The 21,719-nt window shown below is 35.5% G+C and overlaps 2 protein-coding genes across 2 annotated transcripts in view; one reads left to right on the forward strand and one right to left on the reverse strand.

The window, feature by feature from the left end:
• LOC113225523 (E3 ubiquitin-protein ligase MYCBP2) overlaps positions 1-21,719 on the forward strand; it is a 98,975-nt gene that overhangs the window by 45,630 nt on the left and 31,626 nt on the right. The gene's annotated exons all lie outside the window — the stretch shown is intronic.
• On the reverse strand, positions 2,104-20,388 carry LOC113227535. The gene is made up of 5 exons (XM_026460478.1): positions 20,230-20,388; positions 9,338-9,590; positions 5,783-5,955; positions 5,343-5,635; positions 2,104-5,245 (listed from the first exon to the last, which is right to left on the reverse strand). The coding sequence occupies exons 1-5, from the start codon at positions 20,371-20,373 to the stop codon at positions 3,652-3,654; spliced, it is 2,457 nt and encodes an 818-aa protein (XP_026316263.1). The 5' UTR covers positions 20,374-20,388; the 3' UTR covers positions 2,104-3,651.

The raw sequence follows: 21,719 nt of genomic DNA on the forward strand, positions 1-21,719 counted from the left end.
GTATTACTGCGGCGCATTTATTCCACACGAATTTCATCGCGCCCACCTCGCGCGACAGACGCGCGTTCCCCGAGCTGAGTCCGCGTTGCCGCCGCGTAGCGACTGCGTGCTACTGTCATGGCAAAATACGCTGTATTTGTTTGTTCGCTACATGACGGCGTGGTAACTGGGCGGTTGCCGCGCGGCGGCCACGCGCTAACTTTCGCCTCGTGTTTTGGTGGGTATAGGGTGCTAGTGAAATTATAGTTACATGAGCTTTGTCAACTTACGTCTTACGGTGATAGGCGCAGCGGCAGTGCCCCTCACATCTTGGTGATTTGTAGCTCTGAATGGCACAGCAATTATTATGGACAGGCGTGTCTCTTTCCCCCGGGCGCTCGACTTGTTCGTCCCATCACTTGATATCATAATAATCTCAGTACAGTGTACTAAAAAAACCGACTTCATAAGTCGTTCGTCCCCTAGTTTGCCTAGTTGCCCCTAGTTTGAATATTTTCTTCAAATTTAAATGGGACCACTACTGAGGTACCGGTACTGGAGTTATCGCGTAACATACATACAAAAAAAAATACAGTCGAATTGTTCTCAATGCTCCTACTTTTTTGAAATCGGCTAAAAATACACTCATTTTGTAATTCACATCCATAGACATGTTCTGTGTTCAAACCTCTTATAATCAAACAAGTCCTTTGGATATGCTTGAGTGCATGCGCAACTAATGTCGTACTTTAAAATTAAATAAATTTAAAGGACACATAATCTACAGTAGCCGTTCCATATGCCAATTTTGGTAAATGTGGTATATAAATATGGTAAAAATGAAAACAATTCTAGACGTCTTGCTGTTGTAAGGGAAAAAAAAAGTTAAAACATTACATACATTGTCATCCACATTACGAAATCGACGAATTATAGCTGACTTGTCTTTTCTACATAAATTAGTAAATGGTGAGATATCAAGTTCTGCAATACTTGAAAACATAAAGCTCTAAATATCCCAGATCTCACTTAGCTAAACTTTTTAATTTTCTTCAATGTCGAACTAATTTAGGTTTCCATCATTCACTCTCGAGAATGTCTTCCCATTACAACCGTTTATCTGTAAAACAACCAGAGCTGCATATCTTCAACGATACTCTAAAAATGTTTAAAACAAAACTGCTGACAATACTTTGAAGCCACATCTGAATTTATAATCCTATATTCGTTAAATCTGTAAGTGTTTTAAGTTTTTAATATTTATTTTTGTTTTGTTTAAAAAAAAGGAACGTTCTCTTGTTTTGTTTATAGTTATAATTAGGTATTTTATAATAATATTTTCCTTCTTCAATTAACATGTATACCCACTTAGTTGTGTACTACTTAATTTCTACTAAGTTGTGTGTACCAGTAATAGACATATGTATAAGAACAATTCCTCTTACCGTAAACCTTTTTAAATAAAACAATATTGATGCTGTTGGTGTGCCTTTATAAATAAATAAATAAATTGTCTTCAACACGCTAAGAACCAGCCTAACCCTTTACATTTATATAGATATTCTCCAGATGCCGCTGCCGTGCCAGTAGACGAAATCGATTGCGTTACGAAATAAATTAAATGCCTTTGTCTTGCTCACATCCAACATTTATTTTTTTAATTATAACATTTATGGAATAATAATATAAGCTCTGATATAAAGTAAAATTCAATATTTACGTTGACATATGGAACAAATAAAGTAATTTATTTAATAATTATGGGTATCTATTAGATTTTCTAATACAATTAAAGAATTATAGTTTCAATATTTTATATTCTTCTATAGATATAGTTAAAATTGGTTTAATGGAGACATTTTAAAATTACTCATTACAGAAGACGTAAAGAATATTTCCATTTTCGGCGGACTAAAGCACATAAGTCAAAAACCAACATCATTCTAGTCTAAAGCACATGAGACAAATTCAATTGTTACTTCACTAATTTGTAACTTAAGTTCTAGTGGCGTCTTTTTTTTCAAATTCATCATTCCCTTCACATCTTCCAACATTATAAATAACACAAAAATATATATAAATATAATATTTAAAAATGTAGCACTTTTTTGACTTACGTGCTTTAGACTGCAGACCCTAGATTTATTTCGCCGTTACCTCTATAGTTAACAAGTTTCACACCGCTAATTGTTATTATCTTTACATACTTTCAAAAGCATAGTAGGTTTGTCTATAAATTTAAAAAAATATACTTTTTTGAAATTTTTAAAAATTTCATTGTAAATATTTGTGATTTTGTATTATGTATTATTAAAAAATATATTACATATTTATTTATGTCTATAGATATGCTAATTGTGTACCTAATGGTTGATTTCAAAACCGACAAATACAAATTCAAAGATAATGTTGAACTGCACTTTACAATGGTACATGCAACGGGAACAACCACAGACTATGAGAACAACTATGAGCGACTTCTCACCACGTGTAGTGGAAAGGCGGAAATAATTGGAAGTCATTATTATGATTACTCCAGGTATCGATTAAAATATATATAGAATCTGTGATTATTAAATTTTTACACAGTGAAGAACATTAATTAATATTTTGAACTAACTCTACTGTCAACATTTACTACGCACAGTTAAATAATATTATTTGATAAGTGAACATTACCTCCATATACATCTATTATGTTCATCACGTGTATAGTAAGTATACTCGTAGTAGTGTAGTACAGCAGTGGTATTACGTATACTCCTATTCTTTTACTAAAATTCATGTTTGACTCACTAACCTTTCGGACGACAAAGTGCCTACTAGTACAATGAAATATTAAAGATAACTTTTTAAGTTACCTAGTCATCCTTCAGTATTATACAAATAAGAATTATTGGTTACGAAATTGAACGATAATTTTGTCAATTAGTGTGAATTCGTAGTGAATGTTTAGAGATTGACATATACATTTGCATTGTATTAATAATTGTGGTAGAGACCATTGTATTCATATTAATTAATTGGAAGAATAACTTTCGACTAGCTAATTCATTATCGTTATACGTAATTTGCGCCTCTAGGTACATATACATTTAAATTTCTCAAAAATAGTTATAATTTTCACACTCGTATTTGTATGAACCTCCCGCAAAATGTACACATAATAATGGAATTGTCACTAACCATAAATTGGTAAGTTAACGTCGTGGTTAAGAAAAAAGAATCAGCCCATTTTGTTTACTATGTGAGAAAATATTAACTAACAATTTATTAACACGGTCTTTATCATTATGTGGCACATTATTTGATACAAACCTAAATATTTATTATACCATATTATTTACAAATAAACTAAAGACATCCGTGTATAATATAACACGATCAATTATCTTCGGCATTGTGAAAGATCGCATATAAACAAAATAATATCACAGCAACGAAACAATAATAATCATAGCTATCTTGCCTCGGCGGGTCCTCAAATCCAGTTCGTTATTAGTGGAGGCATTACCGGTGGAGGGTTCTCTGAGTAGTGGTGGTCCCCTCTGATGGCAGGACAGATAGCGTCTTGTGAGCGGTAACGAGCATTTCTAGTCTTTGGCTGAATTGTACTAGTCTCTTGCTGGGCATACTCGTCTGTTGGCCGTCGGATACGGCCATAGCTCAGTTTCAGCCATGTCTGTAAGATGTGCCCTCACCAGGGTCCAAGTTGGCAGGTTTTTCTGGCAGTGGCCTATTTGTCATTCTTCCTGACGAATTAGACAACGTAGACTTGTTTGATTTAGTGGTTGAAGAATGTTGAGGACTAGCAATGGAGTTGTTCAAATACTTAGTCGAAGGACTAGCGCTGACACTTGAGCCTAATTTATCACGAACTGCGCGTAAGTATGGACCACGAGGAATTGCTTGATCTGCCTGTATTACATCTGGCATAATACCCAGTAGATTTTTCTTTTCCCTGTCAGCATTTGCTATTTCGGCGTATAAGTGAACTGCAAAATCTTTGGGCTCAAAATATTCATGTGCCAGTGCAGTTTGCCGGTTATACGGTGAAAGTGGCATTAGTTTATCTATAGATGGCGTTCTCGTGCCCACGCTAATCATTTGTTTCTTGTTTTTACCTATTCTAGGAGTAGTGTTTTGGAATGGTAGTTCGTAGATGTTTTCTTCAGCAGCACGTGTCGATATAGGATTGTTTGAATTACAGCTTTCTTCGACTTTGATAAGCTCATATAGATGTTCAATCATTTCTCGTGCTTCTACGTAATTTTCTGGGTCTTCCAATTTTTCTCTTAAATTTTCTAAAAGTTCTTTAGTTAGTTCTTCAGGTAAAGTCTGTGTAGTTTTGTCGTCCATGGGCACTACTTGCTCACCGTACATCTCCGGAAGTCTGGTCTCTTGAATATTTTCTTGAACTCGTGGTTCATTAAGTCGATGGCGTTCTGAATATTCATTGACGGACAACTGAGATATAGATCGTGTGTTGTCCAGGCCATGGTTTCTCCCACAGCCACACATTCTGTCGCACAGTGCTCCACAAGAGGAATTTCTTGACAGGAAATTTTTGACGTTTGCACAATAGCCTTTTCGTCTCATCCATTTTATAAAACTAATGATCAGTGCGATTATCACACACCCTAAACATGTCACAATGACAATACCTATCACTTTGTTATTTCTTTCGGTATCTCCGTAGTCTTCATCGTCTTCTTTTTTATGTGGAAATCTTGTATTTTGAATCTCTGGGTTAACTTGAATTGGAACTTCGCATTCTATCGTAGATTTTTCAGTGCATACACCATCCAGAAACTTTTTAAATACCATGTTTTGTGACGGTTCGTTAAAGCAGCGAGCAAAGAACTCACCTACGGTGCACGAGCTCTCGGATTCGAAAGGCTCGGCACTTTGAGCACCCAAACTTTCGGCTAGCCAGGTACTGATGTTACAGTGGCATGTTTGTCCGTAGTAGTTGTTTTTGTATTTTACATGACGTGCAGATTTGGCATAAGCATGACCAATAAAGGCAAGACTGTTAGTCTCAGCAGTTTCCACTTCATTTTCAGAGAATACCATTTCATGTATCGACGAACCCGGTGCTACTATTGCGTATGGCGCAACTTTATCAAATTTATTTCTCTCCATGTGGAACGTATTCCATGCAGATAATTCAAAGCCTCGTTCCATAAAGTTATGAAAAGTGTTGTCTGTAATTAGTACTGCTGCGACTGTTGTTGTAATAGCTCCGGTCTCGATATTGTTGAAACTGAAAACATTAACAATTAAAATGTTACTTAAGTCACATATTTAACAATATTTCCTTTTTTATGTGCATTTTAAGGTTCAATAATTATAAATCTCACCTGGAGTGTGATATATTGAGAGTCGCAACTGCAGATTGTAATGCTTTTGTAGAAAATTGATAAATTTTACAGCCGTGTAGTTGAAAATTGTTTATAAGTGACTTTTGAGCAAATGATTCATTTTCTATAAGGTGAAATGAGCAATTGGATGCCATCACATTGCTGTATGTGTTTGCAGAAAATGCACTTGATCGAATTGCGCGAACTTGTACGAAATCCATGTTGATGGAAGCAGCGGATGATCCAAATGCTTGCATAGGGAACTCAGGTACAGTCAGGTTGCTTAGAACAATCTGAAAAGGAATAATGTTTATATAAATACAGCGCTTCACATATTTGCAAGAAATTAAATAAACATTCGCTTATAATTGTTGGAAAAAAATGACCATCGCTTCATAACAACGCCAGCTAGATTTACAGACATTAATGCAAATACTAACCGACATGCCGGGGCCATGGTCTCCGACGTTGGCAGCACTTGGGTCCAACATAAAAACTTCAGGGCTTAAATTAAGCTTATTAACGTTGGATACTTCCATCATCAGTAGCCAGGAGAAAGCGTTACTTTCTAAATTGACAATTTTAGCGTTTGTAATAGCCACTGACAGCGGACCTGAAATCAAAAGGTATACTTTTAAAATTATTATTTCAATTATCTTGAGTTATAGTATTTATGTGTTTATCATTGGATAGAGTGATTAACATAGCTGTCATTGTCTCATGTCTCATTCAATCATTATCAGCGAAGATAGTAATGATAGTAATGTGCTGTGTTACATCTTTAATGATTAAAATTTATTTCCATACTGAAGTTTTACTATCGTTGTTGTACTCTATTTAAGTGGCTTTCCTTTTTTAATTAAAGAACATAGACGAAAACACGTCTCTATTGTCTAAGATACATTCATGCTTTTGTACTACGGCCTGCTCGTTACATGAGTCACTATCCTGTAAAACACGAATGCCGAGTCGGGGAAACGTGTATTTTTAGATGGCAATCCGCGGACAGACGCTACTTGAGCTTCTGACTGCCCATCGGCTTATCCACGGCACAGTTATCCTCGTTTGTATCCGAAATGACTTAATTATTTTATTGCAACGCGATCATGACCTTATCGAATTCATGTTCAGTGTTTGCAATGATATTAAATCGGAGTCATTCGGTGAAATGTTTGACTTTCTAATTTACTTATTACTAAGTTGAAACGCTGCGTAGGATAACGGTACATATGTTCAGTCAATGAGCGAAGAGATTGTAGGCAGTGCGTAGAGAATAGATATTCTGTCTTAACGTTCCTTGTGGTAAAATAAAGAAGGTTATTGACTTTATATGTTCTAAATGATCTGCACACAACTACACATTATCGAGTAAAAATTTTAGTGCAGTAAAAACCGTTTATGAACGTTCCACATACAGCAGACTATGCACGTTACCGTTAATAACAACATAAATTTTTTTCGCAATGATTAAGTTTACCAAATTCCATACCGTATAAGTAAATTTATAAGTAGTAGATTGTGATTATATTCTTATTTGGTTATTTAAAAATAATTTGGATCAAGATAAATCAGGTCGAAAGTAAAGAGACTTCTTCAAAGTTCATGTGTATCATGATAATTTAAAATTCTTTTCGAAAGTCTCGTTTTCTTGCATTCAGCACAAACAATCGGTGTCATACATTTTTTATTACTTTAGGATACGTGTGCGTCATTGCACATCTTTGGTGCACATGTTCACGTGACACGTCGTCCGGTCTCGATATTATTTCATTGGCTTCACATTTTTGTCACATTTACTAAAATATTATTATTAGTATTCTTATTACAAACAGCAACATTGGGTTACAAAAGAACCATTGAAAAGAATTAATAGGGCTGTGATTATACGAATACAGTCTCATTTGGGCCTTATGGTGTGGAATTTAAAGATTTTTTTAATAAAGTTTTTTGCTCTCCGACTAGATATCCAAGGGCAAGGCGTTGGACGGGTACGGTTGCGGCAGTAGCGCATTACGTGATTGTCATCGTTTTGTTTGCTATTATTGGCAACACGTACGAATCATTGCCCGGATATTATCCTGATATAATGATAAGTATGTAGTAAAAAGATTTCTCTAACAAAATATACAGTATTTTAATTATAGTTTGTAGAAAGCATCATCGGCCGAGTAACGTTTACATGTTATTATATTCTTAAACTATGTTTAAGTTTCCGCTGTTCACACAGCCTGAACTTTGAAGGTCCCTGTGCTTGCACAGGTTATAGTGCCTTTCCCGTATAACCAAGAGGTTGGTATAAACAAAACTTATGTAGAAATGTACGGGATTGTTCACATGACATCCGTGGTCGAGTGGCTTGCACACCGGTTTTCATGGTGTCGCCATCTCTGAGGTCCCGGATTCGATCCCCGTCCGGGATTGTTTGTGGTACCGTTGTTTCCGATGTTCCTAACACAAGTGCTTTAGTTACTTATTTTGCGATCAGAACAGTGCGTGTGATATTGTCTAATATTTATATTTATTTATTTACTGTTCAGCGAGAAGTCAAAATATGTGGATGTCTATATACCTAATATAAATAAATATTAGACAACATCACATACGTTGCTTTGATCCCAAAGTAAGTAACTAAAGCACTTGTGTTACGGAAATCGGAAACAACGACGGTACCACAAACACCCTCACCCGAGACAATATAGACGTTACTTTTTTTACATCGCGGCATCGGGGATCGAACCCGGGATCTTAGAGATGGCAACAACTCGAAAACCGGTGTGCAAGTCAATCGAGCACGGCGATTGTCAAATGTATAGATAGATATATGATGATGAATCTAATACATGTATATTTTTTCATTGTCGCATTACCATGGCGTTTATACGGGTTTAACAAGGTTCATTAATTTGTTTGCTGCAGTGTCTGTAGTTAATGATATGTGATTGTGTTTAATTCCTATTCGAAACCTATAACCTATTCGAAAGGAGACTTAAAGTTTTAGTATTATTTTATTGGAAATCAAACTATTTTTTCGGATCTAAATCTCGCAGCGTTTCAGCCCTTTACAGGTCTGACGGCTGGCTGAGATGGTAAAATCTTGAACCAGTCATATTTTAATTCTAACATTTATCACCAATCCATTTTTCACAAAATAATTTTATTTTCAACAACATTTTGTTTTTAAATTATATATAACGTTACCAGTAATTCAGGTACTTAGTTCAATATATTTAAATATGAGGTCTAGTAATAATCATGATGATGAATGAAGTCCAGTACATCTTAGTCGAAATAGGAAGACGGCGGCGACTCGATAATCGGCGGCATCCGGTATATTGGACGTCTACATCGCATAAACCGGCTGCCTTAAGGCAGTATGAATCAGTTTTTATCATAACATTATTATCTGTATACAACCTCTGACAGCACAGTCATGGTTTAACGCAACGCCAACATACAAACTGCATGCACCTTATTATGTTACGAAAATTGCATATAGACATCAGCGTTTGTACCCGTGTCTGTATTAAGAAAATTACTAGCTCTTTGTCTATTACTATTACTACTACCCCGCAACGCCACATGTTAGATACTATAAGTCAAACAAAGAACGTGAGTCATTAAAATATAACTAACAGTTCGCTCATAGCTGCGATATAACTAAAACTTGAATAGTAACCGTAATATATAAACAAGTTACATGTTAATAAAAATGGTGGGAAACAGAGTGGGTACCGCCACCTTCCGAAGCTCATTATAGTTTAACAGTCGCCAGCCAAATCACAGACGCGCGGCGCGCAAAGCATATTAAACAACAAGCAAGGATAGCCTTGTTGCAGTAGATTTATTTAAATTATTGTCATTAAGTACTCAATATTTATTTAATAGGTCCTTCAAAAGAAAAAGAGAAAAAAAGAAGTATTTATGAAATGCAAACGGGTAGTGAATAAATTTAATTCGCAATGCAAAGTAAGAAATAATTTAATATAATAACGTACCTTTGATATTGCTAAAAGCCCTCTCTTCTATACGAACTTCATCGCACCCAACTATGTTTAAGTAGGTACTTATAATGTTGAGATTTTGAGCGGCATATTTTTTTATGCGTATCCGCCGGGCTCTCGAAATGCTAATATGTCTTACATTCTTGATCTGCGTCAATGAGAGGGGCTCGAACAGGAGAGATTCTCCTCCGTTGACCATGAGAGTTGTAGTCGTCTTCGGAAGATCGCCATCCGATATGTACAAATCCTGAAAAAAGTAAATTTCGTATTGTATTCCTTTCTTAAAGTTATATTTTCATGTATAGTAAGAAAAGGATTGCGTTATCAGTTTAATTAAAGAACAAATGTTACTAATTTTGCGTCCAAAGATGACACAGTTAAATAATGAAAATGTGAACTGATGCCAATTTACAAAATGAAACATTTATCGAAATATTATAATAATATTTTATTGAATATTGAAAGTTTTTCGGACTATAGTGTGAGTATTGAGTCAGCCGTGACCGTGTGACCTGTAAAGGGTTTCGTTCATTTGTTTGAAAAAACAAAAATAAATATACGCCATTTAGATCCGAAAAACATATGTGTAACAATCGCGAAAACCTCAGAACTCGATATGATATTTTATTACGTTATATTACGTGTTTTGTAATAGCAAAATTCTTTATTCGTTTCAAAGGACTCCTGACTGACTAGGAATTAATCGTAACTTATGAAAACTTGCAAAATATACGAAGGGTTTGTTTCCTACTGTACAGGTTATAATATGAATTTGAGTGCAAAAGAAACTCTATGCATAAATGTAATTGTATACATTTTCCGGGGCATCCATTGCGACTTTATATTCAAAATGTCTAGTCTTCATTTATCAATGTGTGACTTAAGTTTCTGCAATGTCAACTACACAGCTTTTAATCTATCACCTAAGGATACCTAAACCACAATTTTTACAAATGATGAATGGTATTTATCATTGACGTTTTAGTCTCCTAGTTATGACGAGGCTCATTTTCGAGTTAACTACCGATGGTTTTTGTAAAGAAGGGGGTGGATTGACAATGGATACGGGCAGCTGATTGAATTACGTATTGAAGTGGGGGAAGAGGTAGGGAGACCACCTACGCTACACTGGCACCGGCTCCCTTTACGCAATTCTTGACAGTGTAACGAAAGTGAGAGTGAACAGATTCTATTTATCTATTGTCTTTCTCGATGGTTGGTCTCAGCGCAGCGAGTAATTAAACGGTGACAGGCTAACTTGAAATTTGCAGTGTTCTAGTTCCTCGTACGGTACTATTGAAATGTGAACGATAGAAAGTATTAACGAACCTGAGGAGTTCTTTATTTACAAGAAATGTTATCAGTTTAGTAGTTTATTTGCTCATTGTACTGGTAACAGTTTCAAGTCAATTGCATACCTACTAGCCCATTCCGATAAGAAATGAACAAAGTCACAAATAATTGTTTCTGCAGAAAAAAAGCGGAAGGTATTGCTCCTTTACTATCTAACTATTGTCTTAACACTACTCTTTCATTGTTTCCAATTTGTTATTTGCATTTTTTAATTTCGTGACTTCATAATTGTTAGCGTTTGTTGATATACCATCTGGTAGGAAGTCTACTGCAAACGAAAATTTTATATAGCGCTTATGAATCTCCTGAAGCATATAGCCAGCCATTATAAGACTACAAAAGGAACACGAAGAGATGACACGTCCGCTCTCACATACACGATACCAAATAAAAATAAACTGACGTCCGACCACTGGCTCCCATAATAGTAGTTTTAATTTTCTGTTTTGCCTTGTAGAATTTTCGATATGTTTATTGTGATTGAAAATACTATCGTTGTGATATGAAATACTATCGTTGTAAAGGTATCTCTGTTTCAACTGTGAATAATAACTGTTAACCGTGTTAAGGTATATGGAGTTATACTCGTACACGTAAGCGAAATTAATTATTTTCATCAACACCGTCAAAGTTCGTACATCGCGTTGCGTATGGCTCCTGAGTCAGAGTCGAGTCAGAGCAGTTTTGTTTTGCAATCGTACAAGTACCAACTTGCACTCGTACAAGCTCAGTTATGTTCACCTTTTAAGGCTCGGGAGCTTGCAACTGATGACCGAAAGATACCGGTCGCGTCCATTCGCTCCTCATTTTCGATTGGCTCAGGAAAAATTGCTTCACTTGAAGTTTTGTCAACGTTACAGGTTGGTATTGGAATTTTTAAAAATTGAATGCATACATTGTAACACTTCTTAAAATAATTAATCGATAATGTTAAATGTCGGTGACAATTGTTCACCATTGCTAAACGTTGAACGGGTGACCTTATTACCGTAATACCGATATAGTATGCATCTGAATACGTAGTATATATATGATACAGGCATTAAACGATTACTGGTTTTAGACTTGGAGTGATTATTGTAGTGAATTAGCCTGACTCGGCTGCATGCGAAACCAGTCTGGCTAGGTCATGTGGGCAGGATAGTAAAATACACTAGAATATTACTCGGTAACTTCATTGGTATTATGTAAAATTTTATATCATGGACTAGTAAGAATAAGAAGTAATTTCAGTGATAGCGCACATAACTTGTAAACACTAGATTGAGGATTAGAGATTTCATCATCATCATATCAGTCGGTAGACGTACTTTCTGTACATAGGCCTTCCCCAAAGATTTCCAGACTAGTCGGTCGGAGGCGACGTGTATCCATCGGTTACCCGCCGCCTTACCGAGTCATCCGTCCATCTAATAGGGGGTCGTCGCACTGAACGCCTTCCGCTTCGTGGTTTCTATTCGAGAACCTTTCTGCCCAACGGCCGTCTATTCTACTAGCTATATGCCCTGCCCACTGTCACTTCAACTTGCTAATCCTTTGAGCTATGTCGGTGATTTTCGTTCTTCTACGAATCTCCTCATTTCTGATTCGATCACTAGAGAAACGCTGATGCTCGGCATCGCGCGCTCCTTAGCTCGTTGAGTGACTTAGAGCTTTTTTATGAGGCCCATAGTAAGTGACCACGTCTCAGCTCCGTAGGTCATCGCTGACAACTCGCACTGCTCGAAGACTTTTGTCTTCAAGGACTTGCGGTATTGCGGACGAGAAGACGTCCCGGGGCTTCCCGAAAGCTGCCCAACCGAGTCGGATTCGGCAATTGACCTCTTTCTCGAAGTTGGCTCTGCCTAATTGGATGGTTTGTTCGAGGTAGACATACAGATTTCGCTCGGAACTATTCCAAACTTCTTCTAGACAACATTCCTAAAACTGTACAACTAGCAGGATATCTTCTTAACTATAGTCGTGGGGGACTATAGATACATAAGTTTTTTGTGTGACATATTTTATCTACTTTTGTTTTTTATTTCAATTTTTAATCATGGCGAATTGAAAAAGTGTCTTAGTGATTCAAGAAGATATATTATAGCAACGATTGAACGTTGATTTAGACAGCAATGATGATGATGAATACTTCAAATTCTGATAAAGAGTTTTCAAATAATGACGAGGATTTTGTCAGAATTAGTGATCATGAAACGTTCTGAAATATCTGACAGCGAAAATCCTAATCAAAATAAAGTTGAAATTATCTTACATGGTATATGTAACAACTGGGTGCTATTCATGTTTATAATTAGAAAATAAATTGCATAGTGTCAGTTTTCTTCACAGGGAGTTTTAGTTTTATTTTATTTTTGTAAAACAATATTATTATCAAATGTAAGAAAAAAGTTTTGTTTTTGGATTTTGACATTAGTTTGTTTAATTTTTTATTGATTGTTTTTAGTTGACCTGATTGTAGATTAAGAGGGAGCATGCCAAAAAAGTTTTGACGTTGGCTCCGCTCAAATTTGTGAAACAAATATATGCCTGAAGTTCGCGTGACATACGACAGGAGATGTTGAATTTTGCGCATTAAAAGTACCAAATTCGTTTTAACGGAATAACTCTAAAACTAAAAGTAAAAAATTCCATAGTCAGTGAAAGTCAAAAAATCAGTGACAGTTCTCGATCATGCATAAATATAATTAATTATCTAATTTTTGTCCTAATAACCTGTAGTATTTCGAGGATGAATCGAAAAAATGTGAAAATTAGAGGTCATTTCGTGATTTTTATCCATCGAGGAAACTTTATTGTTTTATGTTTCTGATTAGTGTCTATGCTTGAATATATCGTGTAGTTACTCATACAATATTTTATTTTTAACTTTAAAGTGGATATACCCCTCTAAAATAAAATCGAAGATTAAGAATTTTTCCTCTGCTCCCTCTTAAGCAAATTACGACTAATATAAATAGATATCGATATATATGTTCCTGTCGTTAATTTTATGCAACACTGCATTTGTTAAAGTTAAAATAATAGTGTGAATAAAAAGGATATTATAAATGTATCATACTTTCTATTTGATCACCATTCCAAAATGCATGGGTCCATTGGACCCACGAGTATAGGCGTTATTATTTTTCCACGACTATAGGAAATTAAGGGTTATGATTTGTAAGGATTTTAATTTTTGAAACATGTATTTTGGGCTAGTGCAGGAATTGTACGTTACGTAAAGAAATTTCCAGTTTGAGAAATGAGGTGATCTGCACGGAAGAACACTCGAACAATGCCCGGAGATTTTCGGCCGACTGATGGGGCATAAGTCAATTGGAACAATAGATGGGTGCGATCGTGATTCCGTACCTACGTAACTAATCTAGTTCATGTTTGCAATTGTTTTGCATTTGCGAATGTTTACTTTAAGAGCTCTTACTGTGCTCTTTCTGGATATTTCTTTTGTAATCATTTTGGTACAGTTTTAGGAATTGTGCCAGTCATAATTTGCGGTTTTTATAAACGTAAATAATATGAAATCATGCAACGGAGTCGCGTCTCTTATTATATTACTCATCACTCATTATCATACTCGAAAACATTGTGGAACAATAAATTGTTCATTTTTGAAAAATTGTATACAAGGATATTTTGATAACTTTTTAAAAGTTTTTGCATCCACATATACAAGACTGAGCTGTTTTAAAACGTGGTATGTTTGTTATATAATATAATAATTAAATAACAACCGCACAACACAACAGCTAAATGTAATCAGAAGTTTGTATTCATTAGGTCAGTTAAAATGTATATTTTTTGGACTCATATGAATCAGATCTTGAGAGGACGTAATCACAACGGTACAACACAACGTCAACAGAACTAACGTTTCCGAAGTAATCGACTGTATGACCTGGTTCTAAAGTTCAATACGGATTGTACCTTGCTAGTACAAACCGTTGTTAAGTGTAACGGGGTCATTTAAGTGGATGTTTAAATGAGTCTGGAAACTCTGATTTCTACATAGAATCTTATTGAGTATCCTTGTTAACGATACGATGAGACGTGTAGACACTAATAAATCATCTATATTATCGATATCAACATTATTGTATGGCATATGCCCACCCATATCGGGCTCCAGTTTGACACTAAATAGGAGAACTGTCCACTAGTTGTTTTGTTCGCAACGACCTTTACTTCCGTTGATGTGCCACTATTATAAAGAGATAACTCTTATTATTTATTTATAGACCAATTTTAAAACTTCTTTAATTGTAGAATAAATGGGTTACAAACTCTATACTCACCTAACTGCAGTTTTTCCTGACTTTACGTCTGAAACAATTACTTTTTGCTAGATCTACGACCTTGCAAGCAAACAATAAACACGGTATTATAATATTGCGTTACGTTGTCGAGTGTATGACTATTTAACTAGTACTTTATCGTTTATGATTAGAATTGGATATTTACATCTTAATATAAATATATTATCACTTCTTATTTTATATATTTACTTGTAGTAGAGCTCCTTGTGATAGAGTTCGTTTAGTTCAACCTTTCCTATTTCTGCCGCCAAGCAGTAATGTAAGCATTATTTCGTTCCGGTGTGAAGGGTAAGGATGCTGGAGAATATACAGGCACATGGGACTTGTTAACTTTCTCAGGCTGATGGGCGCAGTGACAGTACCCTTAAGATCTTTGCGATTAACGGCTCTGAGCGTCACTGCAACTTTTACGGAAAGACGAGTCGCTTACCACCAGATACCCGACATGTTCGACCCGACACTTGATATTATAAAAAAAAAAACATTCGAGGATTTAATTATTATGTATATTGTGCTACCTACGTACCGTACATGTATGTTTTGTTTTATTTTTCTAGTTGGTATATAATTAAGTTGTGGTACACACTGTTTTGGATCAATTGGTTCTACACGTAGAATCTTTAATGAGATATTAGCTCAAGCATGCTGGGCGCTGTTAGTGTTCGTGGCGTCTACAAACCGCTGTGGTATGCTGAACACTCTCGTTTGATTTTAATATTAGACTTTATTCCCGGAATATGAGTGTGCCGAGACGTTAGGAAAGCGCCATGAATGAACGTCCTTTTTTAAGTAGTCAATATGTATATTTTCTCGGATCTAAATTGCTTTGGATGGCGGAGAAATATTTTCTTAAAGCAAAAAGTAATGGTAACAATGGAGTATATATTATCACTGTATATTTATTATCACTGTTAATGGACGATAATTGTTATCAACCAATATTAGTAGGATTGTGATATTATTATTATAATTTCATTTGAGGTTTTTAAAATGACCTACTGAATCATTTTGTGTAGCGGCGATTAGCCATTAATGAGTGTATTGAGAAAATTATTGTTTTGCTTGAATAAGTCGTGTGTGCTTTTAAACGTGCAACAGTTATAAGTAAGACATTTGTAGAGTTGTATGAAGCTCCATATTAGTCTACACTATTTCACGATTGGACATAAATAGTTTTAATCTTCATTAAGCAAGGTTTGCCGCCACGCCTTGCAAGCAAATTGGCGTGGCCCTCAAATCGTTTTGCGGGATACTCCTGAGAGGCGATCTTGTACATATCCAAGGTGTTACGATAATTTAGAAAATCCGGATATCCTTGGAGTGATTGAATTATTTTGGTATAAAATAACAAACAAATTTTCAAGTACGCTCTCTCTTTTTATGTGTTAGTGACGTAACATCAAGATTAGACATGTGCGCCGACGTCTCATGGTTTTATGAATAGCGGCGGCGGCGTAATCGGCGTGGCATATAAAAATCGTTTTTCACGTGTTTAAAAAAAAAACTAAATTATTGTTAAGTCTTCGTGTCCATTTTCAACGTTTTGCCTACTAAAATTTATTAACTAAAAGAATGTTTGTAAGAAACAAACACTTTTAATTTAATTCGAATAGGTCGTGCGTAGACTTTACGTAATTCATTTGAATTGTACGAAAGTATTTAGTGGAAATCAATTCATAATTAACAAAAGCTGGTACTTCACTAAAATGACACAAATTTTCGCCACATTGATTTTACGCCGATGAGTTCATCGGCGGCGGCGACACGGCGCACATGTCTAGTCAAGACTGACATTCACCATTGTGTGTCTCACTTTGTACGTAATATTAATATTTAAAATTACAAATGGTTTTATAGAGAGGTATCTCATGTATGACTCGGGGACAATTTGGAGAAAGTACGTGACGTAAACACTTCACACACGTGACAACATTGGATTTCAATTTCCTCTGCTTAATTAGACAAAGTATCATGTTACTTGTAAAAGTAATAGATAATTTGCACTTCAAGACTCGCATTTATTTGCAATGAATGCTTATATTGTTTGTCCGGTATTCCGACTTTTACGTCAAAAATGTCTGATGAAAAGTAATCCGACTTGCAATCATTATCATATCAACATATTATTGACATCAGCTAGCACGACCAACACGGCAAAAGTCGGTGAAAAAAGAAGAAAATAAAAAATTCCGTCTACTGCTGATGTTGATGACAAAAGATCATTCTCGGTCAATGCCATTAAGTTGTCGCTCCTTTCGTTTTGCGTATCATTGGAAGTTAAGTAACCCGAGTTTTTAATTATATTTAGGTATTGACATGTAGCGTTTATCCCTTGTTGGAAGTTGAAAAGTTCCTTTGTCTATGCATAATTTTGTTTCGACGAAAATAAAAATAAAAGACCTTTCAAACTTACCTACCTAACGGCTGTATCCACCATGTATACACGTATACATTCTTAAGATATATCGTGTACAAAGTGGATCATATTCATTCGTCCGCGCTTACTCTAAACGATTCCTACAACTCTAGTATTAGTTCAGTAAACAGTGTTTATTGTAGCGAAAATTATATAATCAGAATTACATTTGTCTAAAATACCAAAATCTTCTTTGATGAGAGACCGAGAAAATATTGACAAATCAGTTTCCATTTATGTTTTATGATGATTTTTGATTATTGAGATACGAGTAGGTTTTCAAGGAACGTACGAATGTTATACCTGGAGAGAACCTAAACACGATACTAAATATAGGTAATTACAATGTCATGTATTAAAACATCTTTGTTGCATTCTTCTGCAACCTATTTCCAAAATTGTTTTGAAAGAAGGTTATACTTAAATTTTTTAAACAGTGCATTTATTTTTTTGAACTATTTTAAGCTTTTTTAACGGTTCTCGTGTTTTTAAATCGATTATTCAGAGGTAGAAGGGTGGGAATCCTTAATTTTGGTGAACGAATTCGTTTTAAGAATATCCAAACAGAGGCGCGCTCATCGCAGGAAGCGATCTCTCATTACGTTTTTTATGGTTTGTTCGTTGCTCCCGCCGGTCCTCGTACATGGTTGTGTTGCGCCGATGTATACCGAAGCTCATTCGTTTTTTTTATAATGATCTTGTGTTGGCCATACCCGTTATCTATTGCGGCTGCAACTTAATATTTATGGGAATGATCACGTGAAGAATACATAATCAGTTAGCCTTTGACAGTGATACTGTCGGCATTCTGTTAATGCTTACAAAACGATTCCTCAGAGATAATGTAACAATAACAAACATCTCCTGTTTAAGCTCTCGCTGTAACTGAGAGCAACAGGTGCATTTCGCTTTAACTATATTATTATCGCGTTGGTGAGGTTTTAATCATGGTTTGTTTTGAATTCATACGTTTTGTTTAAAGTGCTTGTGTTTTTTAGTTCTGTTTAACGGATTTAAACCATCACACAATTGGAATTATTTGAAAATATTGTCGTGATTATTATTAACACTGAATGCATAAATGTTATGAATCAAGACTGGTCCCCAATGTTTCCATAGACAAAGCACCCAATGACGCAACTGGACAATGTTAATTAACTTCCGGTTTTGATATTTGTCTGTTCGGTCACTCAGCATTGTGGTTGACCACTTACACGAAATGCTCTAAACACAACTCAAACACAATGACGGTAATGCACATTTTTTAGTAAAAGGGTCATTAGGGACCTGTGTAGCTGTCGCGGCAGTAATTGCATGCGAAGACAAAGAAGCTTAAAGTAGTCATTTCAAATGTATAGTCGTTAGATAAAATTACTCATCCTTCCATTCTGCTCTTGTTTGTAAAATAATACCGCTATTAATAACATTTAGTTATCAATACTCAGAAGTATGCTAACCTCGTTATAAACATAGGGGAGCCAAATATGTCATTGTTTCCATTTTTGAATAGTGCAACATTGGTGTTACCATGATTATAGGTTAGTTCTGAACCATTCGCTTGACCGAGAACAGACGGTCGTTGACACATATTCCTATTTTTTTTTAAATGTTGAATGCTGTCCAACTGTGTACGTACGACTGAACTGAATTACACTAACGCGACTTCTATTGGTTGTTATTTTAAAAGACTGATTTTTGCTAATGTTATTACTGAATTATACAAAGTAACGTACTTTTACATTCGATTCTATGAATGCAAGAGCAGAGTTCCTACAAATAACATGATATTGGTCATGCGGGTGATGACCGACAAAGCTATGCATGCGACCCTAACGCAATTCTGCGTCCTATTCCAGGACTGTAGTTAAAAAAAAAGATTGTACACCCTTCGTCACACACAGAAATATAGCTTATACGTACCTTTCTTCGTGTGTTAAGTTATAACTTTCGTGTATGACGAGTGATAGTTTTATGGTATTTAAGTAGCGGAGAAAACGCGTGGTGTATTTGACTACCCTACACAACTTATTGACTCGGGCATAATCATCGTTTTAATTTAGAATTTGGCTGCAGTTTTAGTAAATGAGATCATTAGAATCGTATAGTGTTGGTACACTAGATATGCGCGGAGTTAATGCTTTGTTTGAAGTATTAAAAATGATTCATAATACCTATATCGACCAAAGCAGCCGACACAATCGTCAGCTGCGATAAAATTTATCTTGGGTTCCAGGTAGTTTGCCTTTGTTTACAAGTTTTTTTAGTCAGTCTCTACATTATTTATAGTATTTAAACAAATCATACCTAATTAAGTAAGAATATGATATTCCTAGTTGCTTTCCGGCTCTTTAGACGAGACCTGCATTCGGCATTGATGTTTAATTATTTCATATATTTATGTAGTTAGAGTTTCAAAGTTACAATGTTTAGGTTCCGTACATGCTTCAAACAGGTTTTAACGTGTTTAGAATCTATAACATATACATATAAACATTCCGCTAAATATTTTAATATTTCTGACGTCTTGAGAAGGTGTATTATCACATGCTTATATTTTCGAAACAACAGGTGTAGGTATCAATCGGCGAAGATTAGAGATAGTCGGAACGTTGACTTTGGTACAAGGCTGACTTTGTTACTAATCTCTGTATTTCAGACAAATCGTTGTACTCAAGGAAAAAGTTTAAAAACAAGTTAAGACTCGAACGAATATCGACACAAGATGTATCACGAACCAGTATTTAACACTACGTCTGCCATCGCACGCTCACTTTTGTTTGTTGAATTGAAATGTGTTGTACCTGGTCGGACGGGACGGTGCAGTTGACGGTGGTGTATCGGGGGTGGACATCTGGGTAGCACCAGCAGAACTCCAGATCACAGATGGGTTCACTAGTCACTGAGTAAATGTACGCGAGAAGTATGTAAAAGGTGAGGCGCGACATGATGCCGCGCTCAGCGCGACTGACCGCGCGCGTCGTGCCTCATCAACGGAGTGAGCACGACTGCCGAACTGCTGGCTTCGGAGATCGCTGCCGCCGGTGTCTCTCGACTCGCGCTAGGGATGCCATTTATTGACGATCCATCCAATTATCGACATCGATAACGTGGTATCATTAGCACTATACGCATTAATTCTTAATGATAGCGTTCAATGTTACTCGTTTATACTGTTAGTCACACCCGGTTAAAAGGATTTTGATTTAATTAGTTTTTTTTATTTCTTCCGAAGGTATTCCAAACCTAATTTTTGGTTTTAAAGCATATAACTTTCACAGAAACATAAGTCGTAAAGTACTATAATACTTTGTAATTAAGCATTATTTAAAAATATGCGCAACATGATGTTCACAAAAAATAGCATAAAAAATCCGTAATTACTATGCAACTTTTGGAAACGGAATCTAAATAATTTATTATTTTATTTGGCTTATTTTCAATATTTCTCGCTTTTGTTTAACTTTCATAACACTATCCATCTCAACTGTATACATTGTGATGTATAGAAAACATCAAATAATTCTGTCGACTAACATAGACCGACGAAGTCGCAGCCGTAATCCCACAGATACAGAGGTCGGATACTGCGTCCACACAGCAGGCAATATGTCAGCTCTGTGAGCAACAGAACAAAATGCGTTTTATGTCACAAGATACACACACGCTTTGTCCCGACTTGATGCGATAGTAATATCGCAACATGTATTCTGAGAAAATGTATCTATCGCTTCTTTACATAATATTATGTGACAAAATGGTAATTATATTATTACATTATGGGCATTTGTGTACACTTGTGCCTTGTATAAAACAATAAGTAAACGATTTATTTTGTATATGTGTTATTTTTTCTCATCTATATTTTATAAAGATCAAAATGCTGCGAAATTTAGTGTCACCTATGGTTACCTATGGTCACCTATATTACGTCAAAATGATAACAATGCAGCAAAATATGTATGTTTTAATAATTCCTGGAAAAGTAGAATTTTGAACACAATAATGACCATACTAGACTTGCTTCTAATGAATTTTATGAATAACGAAGGATGAGAAAGAGTTTTTGATTATCCTAAATGATAAATAATTGTTTTGCTCTTTAGTTGAGTTAAAACAATGCCTAAGTCGTACATAGGGCGCACTATGTTTCCGGAACTGGCCCCCAACATAAACAATATTTAAATAGTAATTATAACATTTGAAAATAGAACTCTTTGGCTGTAGAATACTGTTTGTTTCATCTGACTGTCGCTTGTTTTTACATTGTGGCGTCATTTTAGAAATTAGACAA

This window comes from Hyposmocoma kahamanoa, unplaced genomic scaffold, assembly GCF_003589595.1.
Source record: "Hyposmocoma kahamanoa isolate Upper Pololo Valley unplaced genomic scaffold, ASM358959v1 100021, whole genome shotgun sequence".
In the NCBI taxonomy this organism is placed as follows: domain Eukaryota; kingdom Metazoa; phylum Arthropoda; class Insecta; order Lepidoptera; family Cosmopterigidae; genus Hyposmocoma; species Hyposmocoma kahamanoa.